At 43.4% G+C, this 17,065-nt stretch overlaps 1 protein-coding gene across 3 annotated transcripts; it reads right to left on the bottom strand.

Annotated features, from left to right (window-relative positions):
• Positions 1-9,272: 9,272 nt before the first annotated feature.
• On the bottom strand, positions 9,273-12,137 carry LOC134883409 (endothelin-3). 3 transcript variants are annotated; one of them, XM_063911766.1, is made up of 4 exons: positions 11,921-12,137; positions 11,203-11,392; positions 10,684-10,830; positions 9,273-10,224 (listed from the first exon to the last, which is right to left on the bottom strand). In XM_063911766.1, exons 1-4 carry the CDS (start codon positions 11,988-11,990, stop codon positions 10,143-10,145), a joined length of 489 nt encoding a protein of 162 aa, XP_063767836.1. In that variant the 5' UTR covers positions 11,991-12,137; the 3' UTR covers positions 9,273-10,142. The 3 variants fall into 3 exon arrangements, with proteins under 3 accessions (XP_063767836.1, XP_063767835.1, XP_063767837.1); XM_063911765.1 differs by having other exon boundaries at positions 11,203-11,395; positions 11,921-12,130; XM_063911767.1 differs by having other exon boundaries at positions 9,273-10,221; positions 11,203-11,395; positions 11,921-12,130.
• Positions 12,138-17,065: the final 4,928 nt, after the last annotated feature.

Below are 17,065 nucleotides of genomic sequence, written 5' to 3'. Positions count from 1 at the left end.
TGCTGGTGCTACATGTAAATCAAAATCTCACTCTTTTATTTATGACTGTTTCAGTCCCTCTCTTTTGCCTTTTCCCCAGTCAGTTTCTGACTAACCTTAACACTGTAACGCTGTCACACTTCCCGGCTAAACTGTCAAACCAGCAAATCATTTAGTTCTCCTTCATTGTCGATGGCTACAAAATCATTCCTTTCTCAATAAAAGCCCTCAGCATTTACACCAACATATACGGCTCCAAAAGAAAATGAAGAAAACCACTTTAAATGAGTTAAATGATTTTTTAATTTATTTTATTGTATTCTATAAACTACTGACAATATTTCTCTGTGTTGGAATTCAACAGACACTGGAATGGCTGCCATACATTTAGAGAAAAATGTGGAGTGGTCTCTTAATTTTTTCCTGAGCTGTATATAGTCATTACCGGCCCACTTTCAGCACAGTATCATATACTGTGCTGTATCACAGTATCATATACTGTGCTGAAAGTGGGCCAGTACTCACCGTTTTTTCTGGTACTCTGCTCAGCCCTCAAGTGCAGCTCACAGCCACACGTGCATTATGTTGGCGCTCAGGTGCTAACATCAGTGCACCTGAACGACTCCAGCACACCTGTAGACAATCAGACCGGGAGAGCTACTCACAAGAGTGGTAATGACTAGTCAGGGTGGTGAGTTGAAAATGCAATGTAACAGTCAACAAAGGGATGGACAGCTCCTTCCAACCAATGACGCCATTCTTCCAGTGCCAGGTTGATTGTAAGCAGTTCCCGGTTCCCTTTATCATAGTTCCTCTCTGCAAATGAGAGTTTCTGCGAAAAGAAGGCACAAGAGTGAAGTTCTTTGAGGGAGCTTTGTCACAAAACAGCGCCTCCCCCTGTGTCAGAAGTGTCTACCTCTACTATGAACTGAAGCTCTGGGTCTGGGTGGATGAGGACTGGGGCAGAAGTGAAGCAGTGTTTCAGTTCCTGGAACGCCATCACAGCTTCAGTGGTCCATCTGAAAGGGATTGAAGTAGACGTGAGGGACGTGAGTGGTGCTGCTAGAGAGCTGTAGTTATGGATAAACCTTCTGTAAAAATGTGCAAAGCCAAGGAAACGTTGAAGTTGTTTCAGGTTTGTTGCCGCCGGCCAATCTGAAACAGCCATGACTTTACCTGGGTCCATTTGCACCTGCCCCTGAGCAATGATGTAGCCGAGAAAAGCGTGACAGTACATGGGACAGGTGCGGGGGGAGTCGTGAGGAAAAAAAAACGTACCGGAAAAAAATCTGTATTGGTTTTTTGCAGACACTTTCAGCATTTTAAGAGAAAAAAAACAAAAAAAAACAGGGTCACCTTCCCCATACTCTTTAAGCGGTACAGTAGAGGAAGGGATAAGAGGGACAATTATGTCATATAGAACGGATACCAGTCGTCTTTGGGTGAAACCCAGGGTGAGAAACTGGTCAATTCCAGATTCGGCGGGGCGGTTGGGAAAGTGGGGAAATTGCTTTTGGACAAAATGCCTAATTTGGAAAATGCAAAAAAGATGGCTGTTTATATTTAGCTGACAGGGATGTGAAGGATGAGAAAATCCCATCCTTGTACAGGTCATTAATCGCAATAAGACCATTAGCCGCCCAAATATGGAAAGAGGGGTCAGAGCAGGATGGGGAGAACAAGTGATTATTTAAAATCGGAGTGAGCTTTGAAGCCCTATGTAGGCCAAGTTGTTTCCTGAATTGGAGCCATATTTTAATGGTACTAGTGACCTCTGGGTTTTTCTAAATATTGTGGGTTAATGTAGGAAGTTGAGATCAGTTTAAGGAATGTATTGAACCAGAGGAGGAGGAAGTCTCAGTACGGACCCAGGGTGGGCAGGAGTCAGGAGATTTGCAGCCAACCCAGTAGAGGAGTCTATTAATATTACAGGCTCAGTAGTAGTAGCGGAAGTTAGGGAGTGATAGACCACCTTCTGACTTGGGGAGCTGAAGAATGGATCTTTTAAGATGAGCAGGCTTGTCATTCCAGATGAACACATTATATTGTCGGTCGAGACTGGTAAGAAATGATTTGTTGATACAAATAGGAATATGTTGGAACAGATATAAACATTTCGACAGAATAACCATTTTGATAAGATTAACACGTCCAACCAGGGGGAGGGGGAGGGAGGCCCACTGGTAAGTCTAATTTGCATTCACTTAATAGTGGCTGAACATTTTTGCTAAACAAATCCTTAAAGTAGCTGCGGATGTACACCCCCAAGAACCTGAATCCATCCGGCGCAGTCGCGAAGGGGAAAGTAGCTTCGGGCAGAGTTTTAGCCAATTGGTTTACGAAAAATACTTAGCTCTTTTGGAGGTTTAACTTATACCCTAAAAACCTCCAAATTGGTCAAGGATTGACAATATAGGAGGAAGTGAGGACACCGGGTTGGAAATATATACGAGGATGTCGTCAGCATAAAGGGAAAGTTTATGGACGAGGCTGTGACGAGAGATGCCCTCAAACCCATCATGGCATCTGAGCCAGATAGCTAAAGGCTCGATGGCCAAGTTGAAAAACAGGGGGGGAAGTGGGCATCCTTGATGTGTCCCCCATTGGAGAGGGAAAGGAGATGATTGAAAGCCATTGGTGTGTAAAGATGCAGAGGGGACGGTATACAAAAGTTTAATCCAGGCTATAAATTTAGAGTCAAAGCCAAATTTTCCCAAAATGTAGCACAGGTAGCTCCATTCCACACTATCAAACGCTTTCGCCACATGAAGTGAGACTACAACTTCGGGGATGCTAGATGAGGGAGAGAAAACTACATTGAGTTACCTCCTGGTGTTACATCTCCCAGATGTAAAGCCTGTTTGGCCCAGCTGAATTATGGATGGTATCAGACATTGGAGGCGGAGGGACAAAATCTTACCCAGTATTTTACAATCCACATTTAAAAGAGAGATGGGTCTATAGTTACCACAAAGAGTAGGGTCTTCGCCTTTCTTCAGAAGCAAAGAGATGGATGCCATGGACAGGGTTGCTGGTAATTGGCCTACCTGAAGGGAATCATTAAACATCCTCGCTATAATTGGAACTAACAGAGTCGAATTTGCCTTATAAAATTCCACTGTAAAGCCGTCAGGACCCGTGGACTTCCTGTTTGGCATCGATTTGATTGCTTCCTGTATTTCTAAGACTGATATAGGGCCACCTAGTACACCAGCATCAATTTAATTAATTTTGGGGTAAGTTAAAGAGTCAAGGGGGTTGGGGTTCATTGTGTCAATTGTAGGGCATTCGGTTGAGTAAAGGCTATTGTAGAATTCAAAGAAGGATCTATTGATTTCAATTGGGTCGGAGACTAAATTGCCCTCAGGCGACTTGACTTTGGGGATTCATCTGGAAGCGTTGACTGCACGGGCCTGCTGAACCAGAAGCTTCCCAGCCTTATCACCCTGTTCAAAAAAGCGTTGCCTGGTTTGTCGTAATTGTTTTTCCATCATGTTCGCCATTAAAAGTTCATGTTCTGAATGCAGTAAAAGACGTTCTTTATAAAGGGCAGTTGAGGGGGATTAAGAGTAAGTTTCATTAACCTTCTGTAGTTCATCCGCGATTTCCAAAAGCCGAGCCTTTTCAGCCTTTCTTAGTCATGAAACGTATGCAATGACTTGCCCCCGAACGTAGGCCTTGAGAGCCTCCCACAGAATACCACTACTAATGAGTGACACATCATTGAATTCAATATACAGACGAACCTGTGAGGCAGGTGGGAGCTGAACCGCCATGATTTGTAGGGTGACACGCTAAGAGGGAAGTGGATGTCAATAGACACAGGCGCATGATCTGAGGTAACTATGGGGTGGTACTCGCAAGAGCTGGTAAGATGCAGCAAATTATTATCCAGCAGAAAGAAATCAATCCGTCAAAATGTGTGATGGACGTGTGAGAAGGATTATTAAATCTCCAAGGGTCTGACATTCCTAATTGTGCCGAATAATTCAAAAGCACATTGGAGGATTTTGATGGGTTGCTATTTCTAGGGGCTGATCTGTCAAGATGCGGATCATGAGCAAAAAGCTAAACACAAACAAACACAATAATAATAACATCGGAAAGGAAAAAACAGAAAAAAACATCCCATAAACCTAAATGTGACCATACCTGGAGTTAAACCCAAAATACAACCATGACTGAGTGCTGTGGCTCAAAGCTTAACAGCTAAGCTTATGTTTAGTTGTTATGTTAGTGAGCTGCCAAGTCAACTCAGGCAGCTAAAAAAAACAGTCAGAGTGCTTGGGTCCCCTCGCACTATAGCAAGAGTGTTTTAAGCTCAGAGTGGAGGCTTTGATGGGGGACCACAACATGTAAACAATAGAGTGCGAGCAGTGCAATGTCGATGCAGTGTTGGGAAGCGGGATGTTTCCCACAATAATTGTCAAAGTGTGCTTATGAAAGGACATTAATAAAAAAATGATATTGCTCTCTCACTGGCCTACAACAAGGCACAAGGTGTGTCAGAGTGGCTAGGTACCATGCCTGTGCCAGTTATCGTCAGGACGATTAGATGTCATGTAGTCCTTAGCCTCCGCAATTCATTGAAAATCTCCTCTTACCGCCATCCTTCGTTACGATGGAAAGCCTCGCGGGAAACAACACAGCCCCAGGTTATAGAGCTCCGACATAAACTCCCTGGTATTTGTAACGCTGTTCCATCACCTCTGGTGCATAATCCTCGTAAATATCAATAGGAGTACCTCGGTATTATAGCTGGCTTCTCTTGGTCCGGGCTTTGTGGATGATCTTCTCCTTCTGCTGGTATCAGTGGAGCCGAACGATAACGAGCCTCGGCCTCTGTCCCAACTTCGGTTTTTGTACTGAGTGAACTGATGGCGAATCCAGGACACCCTCACCGAGGACCTCCATCAGCATGTCCGGGAAAAAAGTGGAGGGACGAGGCCCCTCAATGGACTCAGGCAGGCCCACAATTCTAATATTGTTGCGGCAGCTGCAGGACTAGAGGTCGGTGACTTTGGCTAGTAGCTTAGCATTGCTCTCCATTAGCGTAGCGCAGCTAGCTTCCAGGGCTAACATACGTTCATCCTGCAGATTGGCGTTGGATTCCAGTGAAGCAATTGTCTGCCCGTGGTCTGACACTGTCACTTGAATGCGATCTAGCTTTAAGTCGAGGGCCGATATGGCCGTCCTGAAATCGGCGGACAGGGCTTTATGGAGATCGTCCAGGAGGCCGGAAATGGAGGCCATGCTTCATTGCTAGCTTCCTCTGGAAGGTCGGCCCTGGCGTGTTGTTTGTTTTTGCTCTGTTTAGTCGATTTAGTTGTCATTTTTTGGTGATGCGTTTAGGCGAGATTATATTATTATTCACTTGTTATTAACTTAAAGTAGAATTATGGGCTTTGGGAAAGTTAAAATACTAAATGTTTGGGAGCGAGACGCATATCTACTCAATCTTATGCAACCGGAAGTTTGGAGAAAACACTTCTACCTGTCCTTTCCCTCCGACGCTCTCAGAGACGATTGTCAACCCGGATGGCAAGGCGGAGGAGGTCATAAAGACTACCTGGCTCCTCTCTGGAAACCAGCTCCTTGATTACCTCCATCAAAGATTGCTGGAAGGTTCCTTGGAGAGCTTCATCGTTCCGCAGCCTTCTCGGCCACGCTGCTGGATCCTTGACGTAAGTTTAACAGTCTTTTGTCGGCGTCTTTACCACGGACTGGATGGTCAAAGATCTTCCTCATCTCCTCCGTAACACTGTAATATGAGAAGCAGAGACCCGACTGGGTCTCCCACACCGCTGAAGCCCAGGTAAGTGCCGCTCCGTGGAGGCTGCTAATTAGATAGCATATCTTGGCTCGTTCACTGGCATAGGTATGGGGCTGCTGTTCAAATACCAGCGAACACTGTACTAAAAAGTAGATAGAGCAGTGGCGGGCCGTGCATTTCACACCTAGGCCTTCAGTGATGTCCTACACAGTCCTACCTGAATTATTCCACCTCTTAATACCATCATTATGACGCCATGGCTCTAGAAACTATACATTTAGACAGAAACACAGTATAACCGGGCGTTGCATCACCTTAACATAGTCAAGTACAACAGAGTTATATTAATATTTCTGAAGCATTTATAATCAATACATCAGCATTTACAGTTAACTTAATTAATCAGATTATCTGACAAACCGCTCCTTGACACCTGTGTCTGTCACATAACGCAGGACAAGTGCCAGCTGTGCATCATTACCCACATCTGACGTCTCGTCCACCATAACAGCGACAAAGGGTGCTTTTTTAATCTTCATTTTGATCTCTTCTCCCATCACTTCAGCAATAGCATAAATCAGGTCGTTTTGTATTTTGCCTGACGTCCCAGTAAACATGTTGTTTGTGTACAGGTGGTAATGCAAATCTGTGTTGTTCTCAGCAAGAAAAGAAAGAAGCTCCACGTAGTTTCCTCTGTTTCTGGACTCGGCGCTTTCATCGTGTCCCATAAATGAAAGTTCCTTTTTACCCAAAAACAGGACACGATCAATCAGTCTTTCAATATTTCCCTATTTTTGTTCACCCTTTCATTGTGGAGCTCCGTTTCCCATCCGCACTTGTTCGTTGAGCTGTAGATCCACTCGGGTGTCCCCAAAGGTTTTCAAAAGCACCAGTGCTTCCAAGTGCCCAGCTGTGCTTTGGTGTCTCGTTGCTGCCTTGGTTAGACAACTCAAGTTTGCAAATTTAGTGTGGCTCCAAACACCAAATCGATCAGTTGCAAATACCAGGCATTCCCGGCAGTACAATTTGCAGTGCCTCTCGGAGGCTGTGAGCCAGGGGTACCGCTCGTAGTTTCCCTGCTGTGCTAGGCTCGCTAGCGTTGGAGTTGGTCGTTCCCTTTTCAAGATGTGTAGCTTTACTTGAAAAGTTAGTTTTGAAAATGGCGTTGTAATTATATCTTCGACCAAATTGATCTCTTCTCCTCCTTCAGCCATTGTGGGTTGAAAAAAATAGCTTGTAGAAATCTACACAAATTAGCTCGCTCAGGTTCTAGTTCTGTTTGCTAGCTTTGCCCATAGACTGTATGGCTCTGCCTACTGCCTAGCTCTGCCTCTCAATAGTGCGTATCCAATCAGAAGATGTGCACGTGCTAACGTTAGCGTACGCCTGCTAGCTGGCCCGTTGTCGTTCACTTTAAGCTACAGCCGCCCGCACTGTTGATTCTGAAGGCCTAAGGGCAGATTTCTTTGACCCTAGCAACACATTATGGCTGAAATATGATTGGATAAAAGCTCTAACATAAAGGCCAGCCCTCCAAATCTCATTCTGAGGCTGGAAGCAGCGCAGCCAAGACGAACGCTATAAAATGAAGAGAATAGACTATGGGGAATAATTTAATACGTATTTAAGGAAAAAATATATCAAAATTTAATTTATATTCTGATGATGTTTAGGCCAGCAGAGAAGGCCTTGCTGGCCCTGGCGGCCCACCACTGAGATAGAGTGTAGTTATGGCATTGAAATCTTAGATTCCCAGCTCCTCCAACAATGCAGCATATTATACACTCCCCGGCCAAAACAAAGGTCACACTCTAATATTCGTTGGACCGCCTTTAGCTTTGATTACGGAACGCATTTGCTGTGGCATCATTTCCACAAGCTTCTGAAATGTCACAACATTTTCTGTCTTGCATTCATTTTTTTTTATCTTGCATTCATGACGGGAGATTCGGACCACTGCCCAAAGTAATCTCCAGCACATCCCAAAGATTCTCAATCGGGCTCAGGTCTGGACTCTGTGCTGGCCCATCCATGTGTGAAAATGATGTCCCATGCTCCCTGAACCACTCTTAAACAAATTTGAACCCGATGGATCCTGGCATTGTCATCTTGGAACATGCCCATGCCATCAGGGAAGAAAAATCCATTGATGGAATAACCTGGTGATTCAGGATATTCAGGTAGTCAGCTGACCTCATTCTTTGGGCATATAATGTTGCTGAACCTAGACCAGACCAACTGCAGCAACCCCAGATCATAGCAATGCCCCCAATTTGGCCGGGCAGGTTTATAAAAGACATAAGACAAAATAAGAAAGTAAAACTAAAACTTAAAAAATGGTGCAAAATGAAACAGAGTAGGATACATTAGAGTAAAATAGAGAAGGTATTATGTATGGCCAGGAAAGAATTCCAACTGCAGAGCTTCAACAGTCAGTGTCTTCAGAGTGTTGTTGAAAGGAAGCTGATGTCACACAGTGGTAAACATGCCTCTGTCCCAGCTTTTTTGGAACGTGCTGTAGGCATCAAATTCAAAATCAGTGAATATTTGCCAAAAAACATAAATTTATCAGTTTGAACATTACATATCTGGTTTTTTGTAGTGTATTCAAATGAATATAGGTGGAAAAGGACTTGCAAATGTATACAGTGTGTATATATATATATATATATACAGCTCTGGAAAAAAAATTAAGAGACCACTTCAAATTCTTCTTAAATCTCAATCTCTACATGTATGGCAACCATTCCAGTGTCTTTTGAATTCCAACACAGAGAAATGTTGTCAGTAGTTTATGCAATACAATTTTTAAAAAAACTCATGAGGTTCAGAGCATTCTTCCACCCACTTCCACTCTCTAGAAAAGTCTCCCTGTTGTGCTTGTCGTAATTCCTGGCTTACTCTCGGTCTGATTCTGGATTTCTAGTGTGCCCTCCTGGTTTTGCTACCCTTGTTCCTCAAGTCTTCCCATTTTTTGATTGGGAAAACATTGTATTTATTCAGTCACATGTAATGTAATCTTTGGTGATTTTGAGAACCATAAAGACTACGAAACTACACGTTGACTTTTTTGAACTCTGAGATGACCTCTCTCTAACTATTTGTAGTTTTACTTTCCTTACATCAACACAGCATGAGGAGAACTTCCACTAAAGCATAATATGCAGGCTCTATCAGGAGATGGAAAAAAAGACCTTTCAGTGGTGAGCAAAAATATAAACAGCCAAATCCTATCAAAATCCGGGGCACATATTTCCGTATTAGTTTGGTTTCCTAAATAACATCAACTTGTTCTTTTCCCTAACCATATTATTATGATTAATAAGCTCATAACAAATGAAATTATGGTCTATTGCCATTTTAAAATAATGTATGTGTATAAAATATAATTTATTTGTGCATTGCAATCATCATTGCACAAACATACTATATATATATATATATATATATATATATAGTATGTTTGTTTTTGCGCCAGCCATTGCAGGACAAAATGACAGAATAACAAACAAACAAAAAATGACTTTTTTGTATTCTTGCTTTATCAGAATAAACTTGACATTTCAAGATTAAAGTTGAACATTTGAAAATAAATCAAACTACTTTATAAAACTACATTTACTGAAAGTTGTACTTTTGTCAAAATGCAAAATCAAAACAGTGTTGGTCCTCATGTCTGATCTCTGACTGAGGCATCAACTTAAAAATAGCGTGATACAGTGTAGCTTCAATAAACAGTTGATCCTCGGGTATTTGATACATATATCCATAAGCAGATACAATTTATGAACACTACACATACATAATGATCTCGATCTACTGCCACAAAGTTCTAGCTCTCATTCTTCACATCATTCTTGTGATCACATCTACAGTATACTTCTATATACAACGTCTTTTATACACATTCAAACTGCATTATATAATTACTGTATGTATTGCCTTTATTTCTTTCATTTTTAATTCACAATCCTTGGATACAGCTAAACACAGGTTCCAAGTGCAAAGTAGTTCACGCAAATGCTTTCAACAATTACTGCTGAAATAACTCCCCTCTTTAGGTGCATCCTAATGTCAAATATACGGGTTGTTTCCGTGACTGTGACCATTTCTGAATTTTTAAACATAAAGCGGAGTTACTGGCTATGACAAATGAAGTTCCTGTGGGGGGTGGGGGGGGGGGCTGTAAGACCACATCCCCTGCTGATATCTGAAAATGATGTGGCCTCCACATCACAAATCCTGGACATGTGAGCTTCACCAAAGTCTCTCATGTTGGACCACCCTGCTTTGTGACAAGATGTTAGAAGAACCCTCAGGAGAAATGTGCAGTTTGTGCATCTCCTCCACCACCCTTGCAGGACAGGTCGTGATGATGTCACTGAGACGTTCATCTGATCGCAGGCCTCCTGTGAAGCGCTGCTGTCCTCCGGTCAACTCCAGACACCACTCTGGGGGGCCTCCTCCGCCTGCTGGCCAAAAGTACACAGAGACACTTTTCATTTCCTAAAGATTAACACCTTAGATTACCTTTACATTTAGCCCTTAGGCCTTGTTTAAATCATAGCTGAACAAATTATAACTTTATTATATAATTCTGAGCTTAACACATTCAAATTAAAGGATTTTTTTCAAGTCTTACCTATTACAAAAAGCATGTTCCCATACATTATCCCCATCAGAATGGCATTAAAGGGACAATGTAGTGTCAATGCATGTCAAGCATGGGGATGACCATGGTTGCTAAGGTTTCCAGTCGGTAAATATTAATGAGTTAGAGTGTAATAAATGTTTGGTTTGGTTTTGATGGTCACCTTTAGGATAATTAGATGTGTGTGTTTTCAGTAGCTATGGTACAACACGTGATCACTGCACCTTCTAAAAAGAACATTATTTTGTTATGTATGACCTACATGTCCTGTGTTGGTTACCTGCTCATGCAAAAGCTGCTGCAGTCAGAGTCAGTGTGCCGTGTGCAGACACAGCGATGGGCCGCCCTGTCCCCCCGCTCAGTCCCAGCAGAGCGGCGCTCACGTTGGGGCGCCTGGTAACTGGACATGCCGTATGGGACAGTGTGCCTGAAGACGAGAAGGGAACTCTTGGCTTCATGGGGGAGCAGCAGCAATCAGCCCAAAGCCCTATAGCGTATCTGAGGGAAACCCTTTGCAACTGAAACTTTTTGACATTTTACGTATTTTAAAACTGTCTAGCACTAAACCTGAAATTAGCTGGCATCTTTCAACACATATCCACAATTTATATGTGTGCCTCCTGCCATATACCAGTTTGAATGTGTTGATAGCTCTCCAAAAGTTCATATAATAAGATACTGAAGCCAGGAGGCTGTAGATGAGTAACAGTGAAGCATGGTTTGATGATTCTTCGTCTTAGAGAAGCATCAAAAGGACAGAACAGTGCTATTCCAGATGAAATAAGTGAAGAGGACATACTCTGGTGAGTTGATCCAGATGATGTCCAGGTGGCAGTAATACACACACTCCTTGTCTTTGTAAGTGTAACATGTGCATCTCTTGAAACGTCCGGTGGGCCCCTGGAGTCCACAGGTAGAGCAGGGCTCCACTTCATGGGGCTTCCCCTCCACCTCCTTCCTCTGGCTCCGAGCTGCACTCCATGGGGAACCTGCTGGATCAGACACTTCCTCTCTTATATTTGGCCTCAAATTATGTGACTGAACTTCAAATCTTTTATTACTGGTGTTAATCCAGCGCTGGTGACTGTAATATCATCACTGGCTGTGATCTCAGCAACAAGCAGAATGATGATCTGATTGGTTGCCTGATCAACTGACAATTAATGATTTGATAATGGATTCATGTCAACAGTAAACATAGCAAACAGTGCCACCGTGAGGCTTCTACACATCACTGTGAATGACTTCTCTGCTGTAATCAGAATCAGAATTGGTTTTATTACCAAGTAGGTTTACACTTGGTAATAAAAACGAGCACATCACTTTTGGCTCTTGTTACTCAGGAGACCATGTGTCTTTATATTTACATAGACTCAGTGATCGCACCTAAAATATATCCACAACTTTAATCTACTTTTTTGTTGTTGTTTGTAATATCTGAGTGACTTCAATGTTGGTGTGAACAGCATGTGTTCTGAAGCCTCACACAAAGTGCCTAACACCACTGGTCTACTCACCGTTTGCCAAAGATGCTGTCACCAGGATAAGAATCCAAACTCCCATATCAACAGGTGACATGATGGCCATCACACAGGAAAAATCTGAAAAATAAAACTAATGTTGACTAGATGTGCAGGGGGGGTGAGAGCGCTGTCCTCAGTGCTGCATCATGTTCATCAGTCTCCTCAGTGACGGTGTAGAGCTGCTGCTGCTCCTGGTCCTCCTGCTCTCACTCTCACACACAAACTGCTTCAATGAGAACCGCCAGCTTATATATAAGTCACCAGTGACACCCCAGTTTCCTGTTAACTTCAAAATAAAAGCTTCCATGTCAAACGCTGATGGAGTGCAGAGCCATCTGGAGGAGGTTTGCTTACCGAATCATGGTGCATTCTGGCGCGGTGCAGCCATCCACAGAAATCTGTCAGCTATTTAGCATCCGAAAAAAATTGAGTTCACACGAAAGACAAAGGCACTTACAAAGAGAAGCCCCTTCGCTGAGGCAGAGGAGCGCACTTATTCTTAATTGACTGAATTAATGACATTGGTCCCTATGAATTAGAAGAATAATAGACCGATCACTGGTACTCAGGGATGTAGTGTGGTCCTGAAGTGCTGGTTTCCGCTCTGGCAATTGCAGTACGCAGAAGGAGCGTACACATGCCACATGTTTTACGTGGCTGTGTCTTTAGTTGAAAGCCCAGTTGCGATCAGTTCATCTATAATACTCATCACCAGTGGCGTCATTAGGCCTATTTTAAAATATAATCTAAAATATTCTTAAGCCCCCCTAAATAATTTTATGTTCATTTCTTTTTTTATTTATGTTTTTTTTTTTTTAAATGCCGACAAATTCAATATAATGTGGCCAGAATATGAGTTCACACAAATAATCATACAACCAGTCATTATTCACTTAAATATGGTCATAAATCTTAGTTTCCCTATAGTGAAAGGTAGAGAGTCAGGGTCAGTGCGTCGTTATCCAATCCATTCCACTTGTTCATAGAGCACGCCCACATCACTGAAATCCAGTCCACGTTTTCACTGCAACCTAGGTTGCACTCAGTCTCTGCATCTGGGTACCCGCAGCATGTACCAGGAGCGGAGCAGCATTAGGAGAAGAACGTGAACATGAATGGATATACGACATTTTTTCAAGGGAGTAAGTATTGATCACTGCTGTTGGTGACAATAACTTAGCTCCAGCCCCCCAGCTAACAACAGAAAGTCCCATGTAATTAATGAACGAAATGCTCCCTGCTTGAGCAAAGATTTTGCAGAGTAGATGCAGGGCTACTAAAAGGCATCCAGGCATGCAGTCCGAAATCTGAGAACTTCTTGAGTGAATCACACTTGAATGAACTTGCAAAACACTACAGCACTGACCTGAAAACAGAGGAGGTTCTGGTGGCCAGAAACTTTCTTGCCCGGAAAACAGAGGCTGGATGTTCACCCAAAGATATGTTGACTGTGCACAACCTCCTTGATTCAGACATGTTTCCCTCCCTGGAGCAGTGTGCGAACTATACCACGGTGTCCGGGGGAGCTGGATTTTTTTTTTTTTTTTTTTTTTTTTGAGGGGGGGGGGGATTCTGATCTGTGACATAGGCCTATTAAATAGAAAATCCGTTGCACACGGGGTGCCAAAGGTCTACATTTACATGAAACAGAAACAGATTTACCGAGCATATGGGCTACGCAAACTTCAATCAACTTGATAATAAATAATCCACGGACCACCAATGTAACGTTTGACTGTTTAATTAGTCTAAGTCAATTTAAAATAACTAAAAATACATAGGCTACATTTCACATGTCATGGGCTTTAGCCTATAGCCGAACACACGCGATAGGTGCGGCAGCGCAGCACCAACCATGAACATATATTAATATTAACAATACAACAATACGCAACGATGCACATAGAGGGAGAGAGCAGACAGATGACAAGACGCTGCATGGTGGAAGAGATGCTGATGGTCCATGGAGCCACTTGCGGGAGAGAGAGAGAGAGAGAGAGAGAGAGAGAGAGAGAGAGAGAGAGAGAGATTAGACGCTGCATGGTATTTTTGGCATTTTTTTCAACACAGCAAAATTCAGTTAAGCGGGTCTTACCTAACACAAAAGCGACCACAGCGGTCTGGGCTCAGTTGCTTTTGCTCTAGGTCCACTAGCCCATGATGTGGACAGACGATGACCCGACTTCAGCCAAGATGTGATGAAGGGCGTTGGATCGAATCTCTCCAGTGGAGGTCCATTACGGTCCACGAAAAGTAGTGAGGAGGTGCTGGCTTCACGCAGTCTATTGCGAGTCTTACTGTCCGTGTCATTCATAGCTGAAAAGCCCCTCTCGCACTCCGATGAAGTGGGCAGGTAAGTTCTGCTTGCAATGGACAGTTTCTCCAGCGTTTTGCCTGGTGCAGGTGCAGCATCTTGTAACTTCCAGTCGCGAAGCTCCTGTACTGCTTCACTAGCAGATTCACCGAGTTCTTTCGCAAGGGCCCGTATTTCTTTTTCCCCATACATTATAAGTGCGTTGCGGTCCTGTGGCCAAAAGCGCTTGTTGAGGGGTTTGAGCATATTGACAAGATCTGACTCTGGCATTCGCTTCTTAAGATTGTCGATCACAGACTGATAGAACTGACCCCTTTTAATTTTGCCGCTGCACTCCACTAGCTCCACACCTTTGAACAGTCTTTGTGTTATGCGGTCCTCGGCCTTCTGTGCTGATTTATCTCCACACTCTTTCAAAGCAGAAAGTACATCGATGCACTGCTGAATCTGACAATTCGCGCTCACTATGTCGATGTCTCTTTGCTGCAACCTTAGTGACAGGGCCTGAAGCTCACGAAGCATGTCTTGCATGCAAGCCAGATCGGCTACAAATCCAGCGTTTGAGAGTTGTTTATGGAGCCCTAGGAATTTCTTCCTTTCCGTGTCATTACGAGATGGATCCTCACTTGCGATTTTGAAGTGTCTTGCTAAAGCAGGGTAGTTGTTCCAGACGGCCTTAACAGTTCTAAAACTGCTTGACACCCACCTGATGGTAAAAATCTGCCCGATTTTTAAAAGCTGCATATTCAACTCCGCTGCTGCCTCCTCCAGGAGTCTCGCATTCTTTGCGGACTGATTGTACAAACTGTACAACTTTGAAACAAAAATTTCGAAGTGGTTACATCCAGCAACAAGTTTAAGAGAGTCATGGACTGCCAATTCTAGCCGGTGACAAAGACAATGTATAGACTGGATTTTGGGGAAGTCCTGTTTTAGGTGAGCAATGACCCCACTGTTTTTGCCAGTGAGGACAGACGCGCCGTCAGTGGCTATGCTGATGAGATTGTTAGACAAAAACTCGTCATCAAAACCTGCAACACGTAGAGCCTCTCTCAGGCTGTTGTAGATGGACTCGGCGTCTGTGCCCTCGACTAACTCTTTGAGGCCTAAAAACACATTATCCACATCTCCCTTTCCTGTCACGTCACATCTCACATATACAATCATATATGCACGTCCGTGCACAGTGCTCTCATCAATAGTGATGCTTATTTTTGACTGGGCCTTTTTAACATTACATACAAACTTTTTCTGCATTTCGAGTGCAATGTGGCCAATAATCTCAGCACAGGATTTGTCGGATCTGTGTACAGCACCTACCTTTGCCCCATTGATCTCTTGAAGCTGCATGACAGGTGAGAGTTTTTTAAATGCCATCCTTTCCTTTGCTATCATATACGCAGATCGGAAAGCATTGGACGTTTCCTCCAGCAACTTTCCGTTGATTGCGAGAATCTGGTTCGGCAGTATTGCTTGTTTTCTTGTTTCTGCCAGTTCAACTGCCCTGTTGTGCGCCACACTATCCCGATGCTTGTAGATTTTCTTACGCAAGTTGTTCTTAGTTTTACTGGATACGTCCCCGTTCATCCATTCTTCTGATAAGTGCACTCCACCTTTATCAGTACTGAGGAGAAGGCTTTTAGCATCCCTGCAGAGAGTACAGCCTATGGATCCATCCTTGGAGAATAGCCATGGGAGGCGTGTGATCCACTCACTCCACTGTTGGCTGGTCCAGCCATCCGGCAGCCGCCGGACCACCGCAGCAACTTCACCCCCCCGATCTCGAGCAGCAGGCAGGGAGGAAGAGGAAGCACAAGTGGGGTGGTCATCAGCAACATCATCATCTTCTTCCATATCTCCTTCGACCTCTACTATGGTAATTGTAGTCATCACGTTAGAAGCCTCTTCTCTTGGCTCATCTTCTTGTGTCTCTTCAGCACACAAGTTATCTTTAACTGTCAAGTTAGCACTAGCAGCACTGACATTAGCTCCCTCCTCTCTCGGTACTTTTGTAACAGCAGTCACAAAGGATGTGCTTCCACCAGCTACATTCGTTTGGTCTTCTTTATCAAGTTGTTTGGCAGTCCTTTTAAAGAAATTGCCCAGTGTAAGTTGTTGTTTTTTTCTTTTCAACATACTGTCAGCAGCAGCAACAATACCTTGTAAACATGTAGTGCTACAGTAAATAAACGATCACGTGAGTGAATTGGTAGTGGGCGGAGCTGCAAACAGCGGCAAGCAGGCGACACTTTTTTCATGAATCATAAACTCTAAATTGATAGTTTTCACGTGACGTCAGAATGCACGTCGGAGTGCAAGAAAAGCTTTCCACAGCTGTCAGCCACTGGAATTAACGAACCGATTACCTTTCATTCAAAATCACTTAATATCTCTTTGCTTAACATTGTCTGAATAAGGTAGTACAATGCAAGACAGTTGTTGCTCGGTTGATTGTTCAAATCGGCTAAGAGACAAGTCCGGACGATGTTTTTATCGCATAGGCTACCAGCAGATAAAGAAAACTCAGACGATGCTCCTACCCCAGAAAAGCTTCCAAAGTCAAAACAACCCTCAAAGTATGTGTCTTTGCAGTGATCGTTTTATCAAATGGTAAGTTCACCTTATGTAATTAAAATACTTAAACCACCGTCACCGTGTTATGAATCGTGTAGTTTCATAGACTGGCTGAATATCGCAAATTGCGGGTGAGAGTTATCTAGCTCAGAGGATGCTATGCTTTCCCAGGATAACAGTAGGCTAACCTAGTTCAGCCTACACTTTACCAGTTAGCTGCTGAAGCTTGTTTTGAGACAGAGGGCTGATTT

Source organism: Eleginops maclovinus, chromosome 20 (assembly GCF_036324505.1).
Source record: "Eleginops maclovinus isolate JMC-PN-2008 ecotype Puerto Natales chromosome 20, JC_Emac_rtc_rv5, whole genome shotgun sequence".
Classification (NCBI taxonomy): Eukaryota; Metazoa; Chordata; class Actinopteri; order Perciformes; family Eleginopidae; genus Eleginops; species Eleginops maclovinus.
This window is presented reverse-complemented; position numbering and strand designations above follow the sequence as displayed.